Source organism: Salvelinus fontinalis, chromosome 33 (assembly GCF_029448725.1).
Source record: "Salvelinus fontinalis isolate EN_2023a chromosome 33, ASM2944872v1, whole genome shotgun sequence".
Classification (NCBI taxonomy): domain Eukaryota; kingdom Metazoa; phylum Chordata; class Actinopteri; order Salmoniformes; family Salmonidae; genus Salvelinus; species Salvelinus fontinalis.
In genome coordinates this window covers 10855968-10873695 of record NC_074697.1, presented here as the reverse complement: position 1 = coordinate 10873695, position 17728 = coordinate 10855968, and the positions used below count along the sequence as shown (strand labels likewise).

At 45.7% G+C, this 17728-nt stretch overlaps 1 protein-coding gene across 1 annotated transcript in view; it reads left to right on the top strand.

Moving 5' to 3' along the window:
• Positions 1–17728, top strand: part of LOC129832535 (cytoplasmic dynein 2 heavy chain 1-like) — a 166436-nt gene that overhangs the window by 99939 nt on the left and 48769 nt on the right. The window contains exons 60-68 of the mRNA XM_055896654.1: positions 3370–3493; positions 4150–4271; positions 4373–4459; positions 4639–4765; positions 5252–5393; positions 5613–5722; positions 8154–8174; positions 12564–12662; positions 15624–15747. Of these exons, the coding sequence (XP_055752629.1) occupies positions 3370–3493; positions 4150–4271; positions 4373–4459; positions 4639–4765; positions 5252–5393; positions 5613–5722; positions 8154–8174; positions 12564–12662; positions 15624–15747 (956 nt within the window). The remainder of the gene's footprint in view (positions 1–3369; positions 3494–4149; positions 4272–4372; positions 4460–4638; positions 4766–5251; positions 5394–5612; positions 5723–8153; positions 8175–12563; positions 12663–15623; positions 15748–17728) is intronic.

The following is a 17728-nucleotide window of genomic DNA, read 5'->3' as shown; positions in this document are numbered from 1 at the left end:
GTGTCCGTGATTGAGTCTTTGAATGAATAGATTGAGATAAAACTGTCCAGTGTGAGTGTTTGTTGCAGCTCGTTCCAGTCACTAGGTGCAGTGAACTGAAAAGAGGAGCGACTCATTAGAATTTGTTCGTAACTGACTTGCCTAGTTAAATAAGCAGTAGATATCTCAGATAGGGGGGAGTGAGGCCTAAAAGGGTTTTATAAATAAGCATCAACCAATGGGTCTTGCTATGGGTATACAGAGATGACCAGTTTACAGAGGAGTATAGAGTGCAGTGATGTGTCCTATAAGGAGCATTGGTGGCAAATCTGATGGCAGAATGGTAAAGAGCACCCTTACCTGCCAATCTATCAATTACGTCTCTGTGATCTAGCATGGGTAGGATGGTCATCTGAATCAGGGTTAGTTTGGCAGCTGGGGTGAAAGAGGAGTGGTTACGATAGAGTAAACCAAGGCTAGATTTAACCTACTCTGCGTCTCACAAAGACACGCCGGTCAGAATCAAAAATCTGACATTTTTTGATCAGACCAAAGGACAAATTTCCACCGATCTCATGTCCATTGCTCGGGTTTCTTGGGCCAAGCAAGTCTTCTTCTTTTTGGTGTCCTTTAGTAGTGATTTCTTTGCAGCAATTCCACCATGAAGGCCTGATTCACACAGTCTCCTCTGAACAGTTGATGTTGAGATGTGTCTGTTACTTGAACTCTGAAGCATTTATTTGGCTGAAATTTCTGAGGCTGGTAACTTTAATGAACTTATCCTCTGCAGCAGAGGTAACTCTGGGTCTTCCTTTCCTGTGGTGGTCCTCATGAGAGCCAGTTTCATCATAGCGCTTGATGGTTTTTGCGACTGCACTTGAAGAAAATGTCAAAGTTCTTGAAATCTTCCGGATTGACAGACCTTCATGTCTTAAAGTAATGATGGACTGTCGTTTGTCTTTTCTTATTTGAGCTGTTCTTGCCATAATATGGACTTCGTCTTTTACCAAATAGGGCTATCTTCTGATTGGCTCAAACTACTGATTGGCTCAAATGCTTTAAGAAGGAAAGAAATTCCACAAATTAACTTTGAACAAGGCACACCTGTTAATTGAAATGCATTCCAGGTGACTACTTCATGAAGCTGGTTGAAAGAATGCCAAGAGTGTGCAAAGCTGTCATCAATGCAAAGGGTGGCTACTTTGAAGAATCTCAAATATAAAATATATTTTGATTTGTTTAACACATTTTTGGTTACTGCATGATTCCATATGTGTTATTTCATAGTTTTGATGTCTTCACTATTATTTTACAATGTCAAAAATAGTAAAAATAAAGAAAAACCCTTTATTGAGTTGGTGTGTCCAAACTTTTGACTGGTACTATATTTCTGTGTGCATAAATGAGCACGGGACAGGACGGTATTGATTGTTATCTGGAAGGGACAGGAAAGTTCCGGAGTTATAGAACTGTTGCGGGAACAGGACAGTACAGGTGCAAAATTGGCAAGACGGGACAGGAATAATTTTTCACTTCTGTGTCAACCTTTTAGTAGTACCAGACAGCAGTCAGTGTGTGTCCATAGTGTATTCTGTCAGTGTGTGTGTGTGTGTGTCCATAGTGTATTCTGTCAGTGTGTGTGTGTGTGTCCATAGTGTATTCTGTCAGTGTGTGTGTGTGTGTCCATAGTGTATTCTGTCAGTGTGTGTGTGTCCATAGTGTATTCTGTCAGTGTGTGTGTGTGTGTCCATAGTGTATTCTGTCAGTGTGTGTGTGTGTGTCCATAGTGTATTCTGTCAGTGTGTGTGTGTGTGTGTCCATAGTGTATTCTGTCAGTGTGTGTGTGTGTCCATAGTGTATTCTGTCAGTGTGTGTGTGTGTCCATAGTGTATTCTGTCAGTGTGTGTGTGTGTGTGTGTGTCCATCCATAGTGTATTCTGTCAGTGTGTGTGTGTGTGTCCATAGTGTATTCTGTCAGTGTGTGTGTGTGTGTGTGTGTCCATCCATAGTGTATTCTGTCAGTGTGTGTGTGTGTGCATCCATAGTGTATTCTGTCAGTGTGTGTGTGTCCATCCATAGTGTATTCTGTCAGTGTGTGTGTGTGTCCATAGTGTATTCTGTCAGTGTGTGTGTGTGTGCATCCATAGTGTATTCTGTCAGTGTGTGTGTGTCCATCCATAGTGTATTCTGTCAGTGTGTGTGTGTCCATCCATAGTGTATTCTGTCAGTGTGTGTGTGTGTCCATAGTGTATTCTGTCAGTGTGTGTGTGTGTGTGTGTGTCCATCCATAGTGTATTCTGTCAGTGTGTGTGTGTGTGCATCCATAGTGTATTCTGTCAGTGTGTGTGTGTCCAACCATAGTGTATTCTGTCTGTGTGTGTGTGTGTGTGTGTGTGTGTGTCCAACCATAGTGTATTCTGTCAGTGTGTGTGTGTCCAACCATAGTGTATTCTGTCAGTGTGTGTGTGTCCATCCGTAGTGTATTCTGTCAGTGTGTGTGTGTGTGTGTATGTGTGTCCAACCATAGTGTATTCTGTCAGTGTGTGTGTGTCCAACCATAGTGTATTCTGTCAGTGTGTGTGTGTGTGTGCATCCATAGTGTATTCTGTCAGTGTGTGTGTGTGTCCAACCATAGTGTATTCTGTCAGTGTGTGTGTGTCCATCCGTAGTGTATTCTGTCAGTGTGTGTGTGTCCAACCATAGTGTATTCTGTCAGTGTGTGTGTGTGTCCAACCATAGTGTATTCTGTCAGTGTGTGTGTGTGTGTGTCCAACCATAGTGTATTCTGCCAGTGTGTGTGTGTGTCCATCCATAGTGTATTCTGTCAGTGTGTGTGTGTCCATCCGTAGTGTATTCTGTCAGTGTGTGTGTGTGTCCAACCATAGTGTATTCTGTCAGTGTGTGTGTGTCCAACCATAGTGTATTCTGTTAAATGGCTTGTTGTAGTCATTAGTAACACTCATTAGTCTGCAAGCCATTCTAGAGGAAGTGTCTGAGAAAACCTAATCTGCCGTTGATGATTGTGTTAATTGAGTGAGTGCAGCCGCTCTGAGCAGTGTTAGGAAGTGTGTGTGTGTGTGTGATAGTGTGTTAGGATGTATATGAGTAATAAACCGGGTGATTTGTCACTGTTAGCTCTTAATTAGAGTTAGAAGTTTTACTTCAATAACTTCAGGCTTGAATTAACATTATCTGCCTCATTATCAGATTTGTGAGTCTCTCTCTATCTTATCTCTGTCTCCTCTCTTCTCTATCTTTATCTATCTCTCTGTCTCTCTGTCTCTCTGTCGCTATCTATCTCTCTGTCGCTCTCTATCTATCTCTCTGTCTCTCTCTCTCTCTCTCTCTCTCTTTCTTTCTCTCTCTCTCTCTCTCTCTCTCTCTCTCTAGTTTCCTGGCTAAGAGGGGGGTGAGAGAGGACATAGCCACATTTGAGGCGAGGAACATCAGTCACGAGATCCGTCAGAGTGTGGAGGAGCTACTGACCAGAAACAAGGCCTCCTTCGACCCCAAGGTGAACTAGTTAGCCAAGCCAGTTAGCAAAGCCAGTTAGCCTTGCCAGTTAGCCTAGCTAGTTAGCCTTGCCAGGTAGTCTAGCTAGTTAGCCAAGCCAGTTAGCCTAGCTAGTTAGCCAAGCCAGTTAGCCTAGCTAGTTAGCCAAGCCAGTTAGCCTAGCTAGTTAGCCAAGCCAGTTAGCCTAGCTAGTTAGCCAAGCCAGTTAGCCTAGCTAGTTAGCCAAGTCAGTTAGCCTAGCTAGTTAGCCAATCCAGTTAGCCTAGCTAGTTAGCCAAGCCAGTTAGCCTAGCTAGTTAGCCAAGCCAGTTAGTCTAGCACTACAACTCAAGGTGGAAGATGTACCTGATCACAGATCTAGGATCAGATGATCCTATTCTTAACCATAGGATGGGACTTGTTTTGACCCTGTTTCAGTGGTTAGGGCCAACTTCTACCTTCTCCCTTAGGGGACGAAAACTAACACTGATGTATATGATGTGATGGACAACTACTGCAACTACTATTAACCTAGCGCTACAGCTACAGACAGCTACCTATGTACCTTTATAGAAGCGGTTAGCTAATAGCGGTCAAGCTGAAGAGATCATTTGAGTCTCCTAAAATAAGCCTCCTTTCTCTTACTCCAGGTTGTGTTGTTGTTCTTGTTGTTGTCAGAATGCTAAGCGTGCAAGTGCTGCGGCTGCTCCGCTGGCAGCCTGGCTGAAGGCCAACGTACAGTACTCACACGTCCTGGAGAGGATACAGCCACTGGAGAGAGAACAGGCTGGACTACTGGAGTGAGTATATACACCTACGCATTCACACACGCCTAATCCTCAGCACACATTGATGTGTGTTGCTTGTGTGTGTGTGTATGTGTGTGTGTGTGTGTGTGTAGGAACTTGAGGAAGACAGAGAGTCGGAAGACTAAACTGGAGGAGCAGCTCAACTCTGTGGGGCAGAAAGTCAACGAGCTGAAAGAAAAGTAAGTATATTTTTTTGCATCCCTCATCCCTTGACAGCCTAAATCTTTTCTACTGTCACCGATTAACTCTGCTCTGTTGTAGAGACAAGTTACAGGAATACTCGTCTGGCCCTTATTCCCCTCTCTCTCTCTCTCTCTCTCCCTCCCCTCTCTATCCCTCCATCCATCTCTCTCATTAGGTTCCAGTCTCGTACTACAGAGGCAGCTAAGCTGGAGGCTGAGGTCAGTAAGGCCCAGGAGACCATCCAGGCAGCAGAGCAACTCATACACCAACTGGACGGAGAACACACACGCTGGAATGCCCAGGTGTTTGTGAAGAGCGGGGATGAATCCTCGCTCGGTCCCTCCTGGCTGTTTTTACTCCTCTCTCTCCAGCATCTGTCCGCTCCTTAATTAAAGCACTCAATCTCTTACTGTCTCCCTCAGAGAGACACACACACACACTGTCCCGCTTGGAGCCCTCACCAGTGACTGCTTTACCTGCTACTCACGTACATACACACACTCACCTCTCTACACTCCCGCAGTCAGTGTATGAACCCTGGTTGTAGCGCTCTGTTCCTATTGCCCACCGGATGTTCTGGGGCTCGTTTAGTCTCAACACTGAACAGATGCTCTGGCACTGAGTCCTGGGCTGGGTCTGTTCTGGGCTGGGTCTGTTCTGGGCTGCGTCTGTTCTCACTCTGTTTCTATGGCAGTTCTACCTGAGCTGCTCTTTAGGTAAAACCAACTAAGTCAGCTCACCTTAAATGGCCTGCAGCTGAGTTTAGTGTGTCTGTCTGTGTGTGTCAGGTGGATGAGATCACTGAGGAGTTGGATACGTTGCCTAAGAGAGCGATGCTGGCAGCAGCCTTCATCACATACCTGTCTGCTGCTCCAGAGGACAGGAGACGAAACAGCCTGGAGACATGGATGAAGGCTTCTGGACTACAGAGTAAGACACACAGTCACACACAGTCACACACAGTCACACACAGTCACACACTCAACCTTTGTCTCTCTCCTCTCTCTCTCTGTCTGTGTGTGCCTGTGTGTGTGTGACTGTGTGTGTGTGCCTGTGTGTGTGCCTGTGTGTGTGCCTGTGTGTGTGCCTGTGTGTGTGACTGTGTGTGTGACTGTGTGTGTGACTGTGTGTGTGACTGTGTGTGTTCAGAGTTTGACCTGCGGCACTTCCTGTGCTCTGAGAGTGAGCAGCTGATCTGGAAAAGTGAAGGCCTACCCTCAGATGACCTGTCTATGGAGAACGCCCTGGTTATACTACAGGTTACATACTCTTCTCTCTCTCTCTATTCAAAGGGCTTTATTGGCATGTGAAACATATGTTAACATTGCCAAAGTAAGTGAAATGGATAATAAACAAAAGTGAAATAAACAATAAAAAATGAACAGTAAATATTACACTCACAGAAGTTCCAAAAGAAGAAAGGCATTTCAAATGTCATATTATGTCGATATACAGTGTTGTAAAGATTTGCAAATAGTTAACGTACAAAAGGGAAATAAATAAACATACAGTTGAAGTTGGAAGTTTACATACATTTAGGTTGGAGTTATTACAACTCGCTTTTCAACCACTCCACAAATTTCTTGTTAACAAACTATAGTTTTGGCAAGTCCGATAGGACATCTACTTTGTGCATGACACAAGCAATTGTTTACAGACAGATTATTTCACTTATAATTCACTGTATCACAATTCCAGTGGGTCAGAAGTTTACATACACTAAGTTGACTGTGCCTTTAAACAACTTGGAAAGTGCAGAAAATGATGTCATGGCTTTAGAAGCTTCTGATAGGCTAATTGACATAATTTGAGTCATTCGGAGGTGTACCTGTGGATGTATTTCAAGTCCTACCTTCAAACTCAGCGTCTCTTTGCTTGACATCATGGGAAAATCAAAAGAAATCAGCCAAGACCTCAGAAAAAAAATCCACAAGTCTGGTTCATCCTTGGGAGCAATTTCCAAACGCCTGAAGGTCCACGTTCATCTGTACAAACAATAGTACGCAAGTAAAGTGCAAATCAATCCCAGAACAACAGCAAAGGACCTTGTGAAGATGGTGGAGGAAACAGGTACAAAAGTATCTATATCCACAGTAAAACGAGTCCTATATCGACATATCCTGAAAGGCCGCTCAGCAAGGAAGAAGCCAGTGCTCCAAAACAGCCATAAAAAAGCCAGACTATGGTTTGCAACTGCACATTGGGACAAAGATCGTACTTTTTGGAGAAATGTCCTCTGGTCTGATGAAACAAAAATAGACTGTTTGGCCATATTGACCATTCTTATGTTTACAGGAAAAAGGGGGAGGCTTGCAAGCCGAAGAACACCATCCCAACCGTGAAGCACGGGGTGGTAGCATCATGTTGTGGGGGTGCTTTGCTGCAGGAGGGCCTGGTGAACTTCACAAAATATATGGCATCATGAGAAAATTATGTGGATATATTGAAGCAACATCGCAAGACATCAGTCAGGAAGTTAAAGCTTGGTCACAAATGGGTCTTGCAAATGGACAATGACCCCAAGCATACTTCCAAAGTTGTGGCAAAATGGCTTAAGGACAACAAAGTCAAGTTATTGGAGTGGCCATCACAAAGCCCTGACCTCAATCCTATAGAACATTTGTGGGCAGAACTGAAAAAGCGTGCGAGAGCAAGGAGGCCTACAAACCTGACAGTTACACCAGCTCTGTCAGGAGGAATGGGCCAAAATTCACCCAACTTATTGTGGGAAGCTTGTGGAAGGCTACCTGAAATGGTTGACCCAAGTTAAGCAATTTAAAGGTAATGCTAGCAAATACTAATTGAGTGTATGTAAACTTCTGACCCACGGGGAATGTGATGAAAGAAATAAAAGCTGAAATAAATCATTCTCTCTACTATTATTCTGACATTTCACATTCTTAAATAAAGTGTTGATCCTAACTGACCTAAGACAGGGAATTTTTACTAAGATTTATTCGGGAATTGTGAAAAACTGAGTTTAAATTTATTTTGCTAAGTTGTATATAAACTTCCGACTTCAACTGTAAATATGGGTTGTCTTCACAATGGTGTTTGTTCTTCACTGGTTGACCTTTTCTTGTGGCAACAGGGCACAAATATTGCTGCTGTGATGGCACATTGTGGTTTTTCACCCAATAGATATGGGAGTTTATCAAAATTTGATTTGTTTTCGAATTCTTTGTGGGTCTGTTTAATCTGAGGGAAATATGTGTCTCTAATATGGTTAGGAAGTGGAGCTCAGTTTCCACCTCTCTCTCTCTCTCTCTCTCTCTCTCTCACTCACTCACTCACTCACTCACTCACTCACTCACTCACTCACTCACTCACTCACTCACTCACTCACTCACTCACTCACTCACTCACTCACTCACTCACTCTTTCTCTCTCTCTCTCTCTCTCTCTCTCTCTTCTCTCTTACTGATACATTTGTGATTCGGTGCAGATGAAAAAGCCCTGGGAAGGTTTGTATTGGTGTGTTGCAATCTGTGTTGCACTCTGTGTTGCACTCTGTCTTCCTCTACTATGTTTCTATATTGTTGTGTTTCCATGTTGAAGCTGAATTCCCTCCCTGACTGGGAAAGTCATGTGTTTTACATCCGGGTCACATCTGTTGTGTTCCTCTCTTTCATTTTATTGTCATTCATCCCTCTCTCCTGTTTGTCTTTCCTTTGGCATCGCTGCTTTAAGATCAGTGCGATCAAATCACGGGTAAGAACTCAGCCCTCCATCCATCTATACCTCCACCCTACTGCAGGCTGCTTGCAAAACACACACACGCACGCACACACACACGCACACACGCACACACACACACAGACAGACAGACAGACAGACAGACAGACAGACTCACCCTCCCACATAGCAACTACACAAACCCTGTACTTGCATTAGTCCTGTATTTTAAAACAATCTACTGCAAGGGTGTGGCAACAGAAACGTTTACAATTTGTTTATAGGAGTTTGGGTTGTTTGTCCATATTTTCCCTTTCCATTGAGTCGTCTTCAAATAACTGATTTGTCGTCCCAGACTTTATAATGATTCTCTCTCTAATCAACTCGACCAGTTTGTTTGCATGATGCCTTTTGCGGCACTAAGTAGCTAAACAGAAATAAACGTTTCTGTGAAAAGTAGCTTTTCCTTTTGATTTTGATATTTTGTTGATAATCCTGTTTTTGTCTAATAGGGCTTTGGTTGCTGTGTGTGTGTGTGTGTGTGTGTGTCCGTGTGTGTGTCCGTGTGTCTGTGTTTGTGTCTGTGTGTGTGTCTGTGTGTGTATGGCTTCACCAGGCTTTGTCATTCTTCTGAATGAGTGGCCTTTGCTTTGTGGAGAGAATTACACTTTAAAAGAAAACTGTAATCGAGGCTCTTTCACAACACAGTCTCTGGAGCAATCTGTGGCTGTGGTGTGTAAGAGCTCAGCCTCTTAGTGTCTGTCTTTCCCTCCTGACGCAGGAAACCGTTGCATAACCAAGAACCACACAGCCTGTAGAACATGTAATAACTGTTTCTAAATGGGTCACTATTTCTACAGTTCCCCTACTGTCAGTCACTACATAGATCTTTCAGTAAGAGACCCACTCTGCCGTTGTTGACCCACTGCCTCCTACACCCCCTTAACCCTCACTCTGCCTCCTATACCCCCTCAACCCTCACTCTGCCTCCTACACCCTCTCAACCCTCACTCTGCCTTCTATACCCCCTCAACCCTCACTCTGCCTCCTACACCCCCTCAACCCTCACTCTGCCTCCTACACCCCCTCAACCCTCACTCTGCCTTCTCCATCCCCTCAACCCTCACTCTGCCTTCTACATCCCCTCAACCCTCACTCTGCCTCCTACACCCCCTCAACCCTCACTCTGCCTTCTACATCTCCTCAACCCTCACTCTGCCTCCTACACCCCCTCAACCCTCACTCTGCCTTCTACACCCCCTCAACCCTCACTCTGCCTCCTACACCCCCTCAACCCTCACTCTGCCTTCTACATCCCCTCAACCCTCACTCTGCCTCCTACACCCCCTCAACCCTCACTCTGCCTTCTATATCCCCTCAACCCTCACTCTGCCTTCTACATCCCCTCAACCCTCACTCTGCCTCCTACACCCCCTCAACCCTCACTCTGCCTTCTATATCCCCTCAACCCTCACTCTGCCTTCTACACCCCCTCAACCCTCACTCTGCCTTCTACATCCCCTCAACCCTCACTCTGCCTCCTACACCCCCTCAACCCTCACTCTGCCTTCTATACCCCCTCAACCCTCACTCTGCCTTCTACACCCCCTCAACCGTCACTCTCACTCCTACACCCCCCCAACCGTCACTCACTCCGACAACCACTCCTCTTCTCTCACTCTCTTCCTCCCCTCTCCCCCCTGTCTCCCATGTCCTCCACTCCCCCCCCCCCCCTCCCTCCCCTCTCTCCCCCTCCCTCCAGCCCTCCGGAGTCAAGAGGGCCTGTCTCTCAGTCCAGTAGATGGAGGAGGTGTTGATGAGAGCTCATGATTTTACAGCAGCTTATTTTAGCCACTTTATAAAAAGACCAATTCTGCCTTCCACAGACCCCATTACTGTTTAGAACAGCCATCAGCTTGGATTGAAGAGAATGTCTCCATCGTTTCATAATACACTCTTATTGCCTGGGCCTGGCTATGGTAGCAGTGAAGTGGTCTCTGTAGATTACTCTGTCAACTAGGGTTGCAAAGCTACCGGTAATTCACCAAAGTTACCAATTGTCAGTAATTTTGGTAATTAACAGAAAATCTATGACTTTCTATCGTAACTTTGGTAATTTATACTTGAAGAACAAACTAAATGTTTTATTCATATATAGTATTAATTTATCTGAGTCCATATTGTCCATGAGTTTCTAGTAGATAGACCGTATGGTTCAAGAGAATATAGCCTAATTAAGGAAAAAAGCATGTAATCAACAATACTATTGTTTTCAATTAACTCTGTAACTAGACTTTCTTTCAGAACTGCCACCAGTTTGACATCAAAACATTGACAACAAATACAGTTGAAGTCGGAAGTTTACATACACCTTAGCCAAATACATTTAAACTCAGTTTTTCACAATTCCTGACATTTAATCCTAGTAAAAATTCTACAAGATGACATACAAATGTCCACACTAATTAGTCTCAGTTTCACTTCTGACATAAATCTACTTGAAAATCAGAGACAAAATTGTAATATTGCTGTCCATCAATGACTCCCAACCAAATTTACTGAGTTTAAGCAATTTTGATAAAAACATTGGATAAAGTTGTGTAAAGTCGGTAGAATCTTATTCCAAATGATTCCCAGCTGTAATGGCTGCCGTAGGTGCTTCCACCTAGTATTACCTCTGGGCTGTGAAAACATATGCAATTAAGACATCTTTGTTTATTTTACTTTCACTTTGAAAATGTGGAGTAGGTTATGTGGATAAGTAAGGTAAAAAAACACATTTATTCCCTTTTGAGATGACATTTTAAGGCAACAAAATGTGAATACTGTGGAAGTGGTGTGTAGACTCACTGGCTACTGTTGAACTAGTAAACCATACTGAAACCCTCATATTAAACACCAATATTATTCACTAAGTTGATGGTTTATATTTAATAGAATGTTTTTTTGTGTAATTTTTATCCCCATTTTCTCCCCAATTTCATGATTAAAATCATGTCTTATCGCTGCAACTGCCCAATGGGCTCGGGAGAGGCGAAGGTCGAGTCATGCATCCTCCGAAACATGACCTGCCAAGCCGCGCTTCTTAACACCCGTCCGCTTAACCCTGAAGCCAGCTGCACCGATGTGTCAGAGGAAACACTGGTCAACTGATGACCGACGTCAGCCTGCAGGCACCCGGCCCGCCACAAGGAGTCGCTAGAGCGCGATGAGCCACGTAAAGCCACCCTGGCCAAACCCTCCCCAACCCAGACGACGCTGGGCCAATTGTGCGCCTCCCTATGGGACTCCCAGTCACGGCCGTTAATGACACCGGGTGGGATCGAACCCCAGGCTGTAGTGATGCCGCAGCACTGCAATACAGTGCCTTAGACCGCTGTGCCACTCAGAAGTTTAGTATAATGTTGACAGCTCTGTCATTCTATTTATTTTTAAATCATCTTATTTCATTATTTCATATATTTTACATGTGATAAGACCACACAGAGGGCCAGAGACTATTAGCCACCTGTGATAATCTGAAGTATCCAAAAAGGCCACTAAATGTCTTTTGATGGATTACATAAAATATTTGAATGATACCAAAATTCTGGTAGTTTACTGGTAAACTTGGAAAGTTTCCAGTAATATATCCTACCTTTGCAATCCTAGTCCACTTTGATTCTTAGACCCTTTTATAAAGCCTGTCTGGTGTGCTTCCACAGCAATTTACTGCAAACACGCAATAAAAGGGTATTCCGCTGGTATCTGGTGCTGTGTGACATGTCTGCTCAGTGTGTCTCATAAATTGCTCTCCAAACTGTGGTTCTCTATGCTAGGTCTGGTGGAGAGTGTGTAGGTTGGACCACTACAGCAGACACAGTGTTTGATGGTTTGTCAACCCTGGGAGACTGAAAATAAAGCCATTACAGTTTACACACACAGGGCAATAACCATCACCCACACCATATCTGTAGCATATATGACTCTACAGAGGGAAAGAGGGAGAGAAAGGATGAATAAACAAATATAGATAAAGGAGGGATGGGGAAAGATAAACAGAAAGGACGTGGTTTAGAGAGATGGGAGGAGAGGAAAGGCGGCAATAAATAGAGGGAGCCATAGCATAAAGAGATTTCATCCCTTTGTTTGGTGTGTACTGCTCAATGTCTGGCAGGTCTGAATCCAGACAGCCAATGCCTCGCTGGCCAATCACTGTGACAGTTGTGAGAGAGGACTGGACTGGGCCTCAAAGATTCTCCCCAGAGAGAAAAACTATTTCAGCATCTATCTTAATATATAGATAGGAAAATAAATGGAAAAAGGACTCTTAGTTCCTCAATGACTTTCAGTATGTCATCCATCACTTACGTCTCTCTCTCTCTCTCTCTCTCTCTCTCTCTCTCTCTCTCTCTCTCTCTCTCTCTCTCTCTCTCTCTCTCTCAGAGTGTTGCTTGTCCGTTCCTCATCGACCCCTCCTCTCGGGCTACAGAGTGGCTCCATACTCACCTGAAGCAGCATCGCCTCGAGGTCATCAACCAGCAGGTACAACTGTCACACATCTGTCACACCTGTCAATCATTCACACATCACGCCTGTCAGAACACATTTAACACATATTTCAGTCAACCAACAGGTACTGTGAACGCATATCACACAGAGACATGTTAGTCCTAATGTAACCAGTTAGATACCAGACATCACACCAGGCATGAGACCAGTTAGATACCAGACATCAGACCAGGTAGATACCAGACATCACGCCAGGCATCAGACCAGTTAGATACCAGACATCACACCAGGCATCAGACCAGTTAGATACCAGGCATCAGACCAGTTAGATACCAGACATCACACCAGACATCAGACCAGTTAGATACCAGACATCAGACCAGGTAGATACCAGACATCACACCAGACATCAGACCAGGTAGATACCAGACATCAGACCTGTTAGATACCAGACATCACACCAGACATCAGACCAGGTAGATTCCAGACATCAGACCAGTTAGATACCAGACATCAGACCAGTTAGATACCAGACATCAGACCAGGTAGATACCAGACATCAGACCAGGTAGATACCAGACATCACACCAGACATCAGACCAGGTAGATACCAGACATCCGACCAGTTAGATACCAGACATCACACCAGACATCAGACCAGTTAGATACCAGACATCACACCAGACATCAGACCAGGTAGATACCAGACATCAGACCAGTTAGATACCAGACATCACACCAGACATCAGACCAATTAGATACCAGACATCCCACCAGGCATCAGACCTGTTAGATACCAGACATCACACCAGACATCAGACCAATTAGATACCAGACATCCCACCAGGCATCAGACCAATTAGATACCAGACATCCCACCAGGCATCAGACCAGTTAGACACCAGACATCAGACCAGTTAGATACCAGACATCACACCAGACATCAGACCAGTTAGATACCAGACATCACACCAGGCATCAGACCAGTTAGATTCCAGACATCAGACCAGGTAGATACCAGACATCAGACCAGTTAGATACCAGACATCACACCAGACATCAGACCAGTTAGATACCAGACATCACACCAGACATCAGACCTGTTAGATACCAGACATCACACCAGACATCAGACCAGGTAGATACCAGACATCACACCAGACATCAGACCAGGTAGATACCAGACATCACACCAGGCATCAGACCAGTTAGATACCAGACATCACACCAGACATCAGACCTGTTAGATACCAGACATCACACCAGACATCAGACCAGGTAGATACCAGACATCAGACCAGTTAGATACCAGACATCACACCAGACATCAGACCAGTTAGATACCAGACATCACACCAGGCATCAGACCAGTTAGATTCCAGACATCAGACCAGTTAGATACCAGACATCAGACCAGTTAGATACCAGACATCACACCAGACATCAGACCTGTTAGATACCAGACATCACACCAGACATCAGACCAGTTAGATACCAGACATCACACCAGACATCAGACCTGTTAGATACCAGACATCACACCAGACATCAGACCTGTTAGATACCAGACATCACACCAGACATCAGACCTGTTAGATACCAGACATCACACCAGACATCAGACCAGTTAGATACCAAACATCACACCAGACATCAGACCTGTTAGATACCAGACATCACACCAGACATCAGACCAGGTAGATACCAGACATCACACCAGACATCAGACCAGGTAGATACCAGACATCACACCAGACATCAGACCAGTTAGATACCAGACATCACACCAGGCATCAGACCAGTTAGATTCCAGACATCAGACCAGTTAGATACCAGACATCACACCAGGCATCAGACCAGTTAGATACCAGACATCACACCAGGCATCAGACCAGTTAGATACCAGACATCAGACCAGTTAGATACCAGACATCACACCAGACATCAGACCAGTTAGATACCAGACATCACACCAGACATCAGACCTGTTAGATACCAGACATCACACCAGACATCAGACCAGTTAGATACCAGACATCACACCAGGTAGATACCAGACATCACACCAGACATCAGACCAGTTAGATACCAGACATCACACCAGACATCAGACCAGTTAGATACCAGACATCACACCAGACATCAGACCAGTTAGATACCAGACATCACACCAGACATCAGACCAGTTAGATACCAGACATCAGACCAGTTAGATACCAGACATCACACCAGGCATCAGACCAGTTAGATACCAGACATCACACCAGGCATCAGACCAGTTAGATACCAGACATCAGACCAGACATCAGGCCAGGTAGATACCAGACATCAGACCAGTTTGATACCGGACATCACACCAGACATCAGACCAGGTAGATACCAGACATCACTCCAGACATCAGACCAGGTAGATACCAGACATCACACCAGGCATCAGACCAGTTAGGTACCAGACATCACACCAGGCATCAGACCAGTTAGATACCAGACATCACACCAGACATCAGACCAGTTAGATACCAGACATCACACCAGACATCCCACCAGGCATCAGACCAGTTAGATACCAGACATCACACCAGACATCACACCAGGTAGATACCAGACATCACACCAGACATCAGACCAGTTAGATACCAGACATTAGACCAGTTAGATACCAGACATCACACCAGACATCCCACCAGGCATCACACCAGGTAGATACCAGACATCAGACCAGTTAGATACCAGACATCACACCAGACATCCCACCAGGCATCACACCAGGTTGATACCAGACATCACACCAGACATCACACCAGTTAGATACCAGACATCACACCAGACATCACACCAGACATCAGACCAGTTAGATACCAGACATCACACCAGACATCCCACCAGGCATCAGACCAGTTAGATACCAGACATCAGACCAGTTAGATACCAGACATCCCACCAGGCATCAGTGCTGTTATCAGAACCCCTCGGTTCTGTGTGTTTTTCCTCCAGGACCCGAACTTCATCACGTCTCTGGAGTTGGCTGTGCGTTTTGGGAAAACGCTGATCATCCAGGAGATGGATGGAGTGGAGCCGGTACTCTATCCACTACTGAGGAGAGACCTGATAGCACAGGGTGAGTCTACACACACTATGGTGACAGGGTGAGTCTACACACACTATGGTGACAGGGTGAGTCTACACACACTATGGTGACAGGGTGAGTCTACACACACTATGGTGACAGGGTGAGTCTACACACACTATGGTGACAGGGTGAGTCTACACACACTATGGTGACATGGTGAGTCTACACACACTATGGTGACATGGTGAGTCTACACACACTATGGTGACAGGGTGAGTCTACACACACTATGGTGACAGGGTGAGTCTACACACACTATGGTGACAGGGTGAGTCTACACACACACTATGGTGACATGGTGAGTCTACACACACTATGGTGACAGGGTGAGTCTACACACACTATGGTGACAGGGTGAGTCTACACACACACTATGGTGACATGGTGAGTCTACACACACTATGGTGACAGGGTGAGTCTACACACACTATGGTGACAGGGTGAGTCTACACACACTATGGTGACAGGGTGAGTCTACACACACACTATGGTGACAGGGTGAGTCTACACACACTATGGTGACAGGGTGAGTCTACACACACTATGGTGACAGGGTGAGTCTACACACACACTATGGTGACATGGTGAGTCTACACACACTATGGTGACAGGGTGAGTCTACACACACTATGGTGACAGGGTGAGTCTACACACACTATGGTGACATGGTGAGTCTACACACACTATGGTGACAGGGTGAGTCTACACACACTATGGTGACAGGGTGAGTCTACACACACTATGGTGACAGGGTGAGTCTACACACACACTATGGTGACAGGGTGAGTCTACACACACTATGGTGACAGGGTGAGTCTACACACACTATGGTGACAGGGTGAGTCTACACACACTATGGTGACAGGGTGAGTCTACACACACACTATGGTGACAGGGTGAGTCTACACACACTATGGTGACAGGGTGAGTCTACACACACACTATGGTGACGGGGTGAGTCTACACACACTATGGTGACATGGTGAGTCTACACACACTATGGTGACATGGTGAGTCTACACACACTATGGTGACAGGGTGAGTCTACACACACTATGGTGACAGGGTGAGTCTACACACACACTATGACGACATGGTGAGTGAGAGGGAGGGGGAGGAGGAGGAGAGGGAGAGCATGTGGAAGGGAGTGGGAGAGAGAGGGAGGGAGAGGTAGTGAGGGGAGGGAGAGAGCGAGGTAGTGAGGGAGGGAAGGGGAGAGAGGGGTAGTGAGGGAGGGGGAGAGAGAGAGAGAGAGAGGTAGTGAGGGAGGGGGAGAAAGAGACAGAGAGAGAGGTAGTGAGGGGGGGACAGAGAGGTAGTGAGGGTGGGGGGAGAGAGAGGTAGAGAGAGAGAGAGAGAGGTAGAGAGAGAGAGAGGTAGAGAGAGGGTGGAAGTTAGAGAGAAGGGTGTTAGTTAAAGGGCGGTGAATCCACTGGAAAGAAAAGAGGGGGATTGGCCATCCACTGGAGGATGGAGAAAAGAAACGGGAGGGAGAGAGGAAGGGAGCAGGATGTGCTGCAATGCAGAGAAGAGGCTGAGTTTATATCCATGAAATGTCCTGGAATAACCATTCTCTCTCCCTCTCTCCCGCCATCTCTCCCTCTCTCCATCCCTCCCTCTCCCTCCCTCTCTCCATCTCTCCTTCCCTCTCCCTCTCTCCATCTCGCCTTCCCTCTCTCCTTCTCTCCCTCCCTCCATCTCTCCCTCCCTCCCTCTCCCACTCCCTCTCTCCATCTCTCCCTCCCTCTCTCCATCTCTCCTTCTCTCTCCCTCTCTCCATCTCTCCTTCCCTCTCTCCATCTCGCCCTCCCTCTCTCCTTCTCTCCCTCCCTCCATCTCTCACTCCCTCCCTCCCTCTCTCCATCTCTCCCTCGCTAACTCCATCTCTCCCTCTCTCCATCTCGCCCTCCCTCTCTCCTTCTCTCCCTCCCTCCATCTCTCACTCCCTCCCTCCCTCCCTCTCTCCATC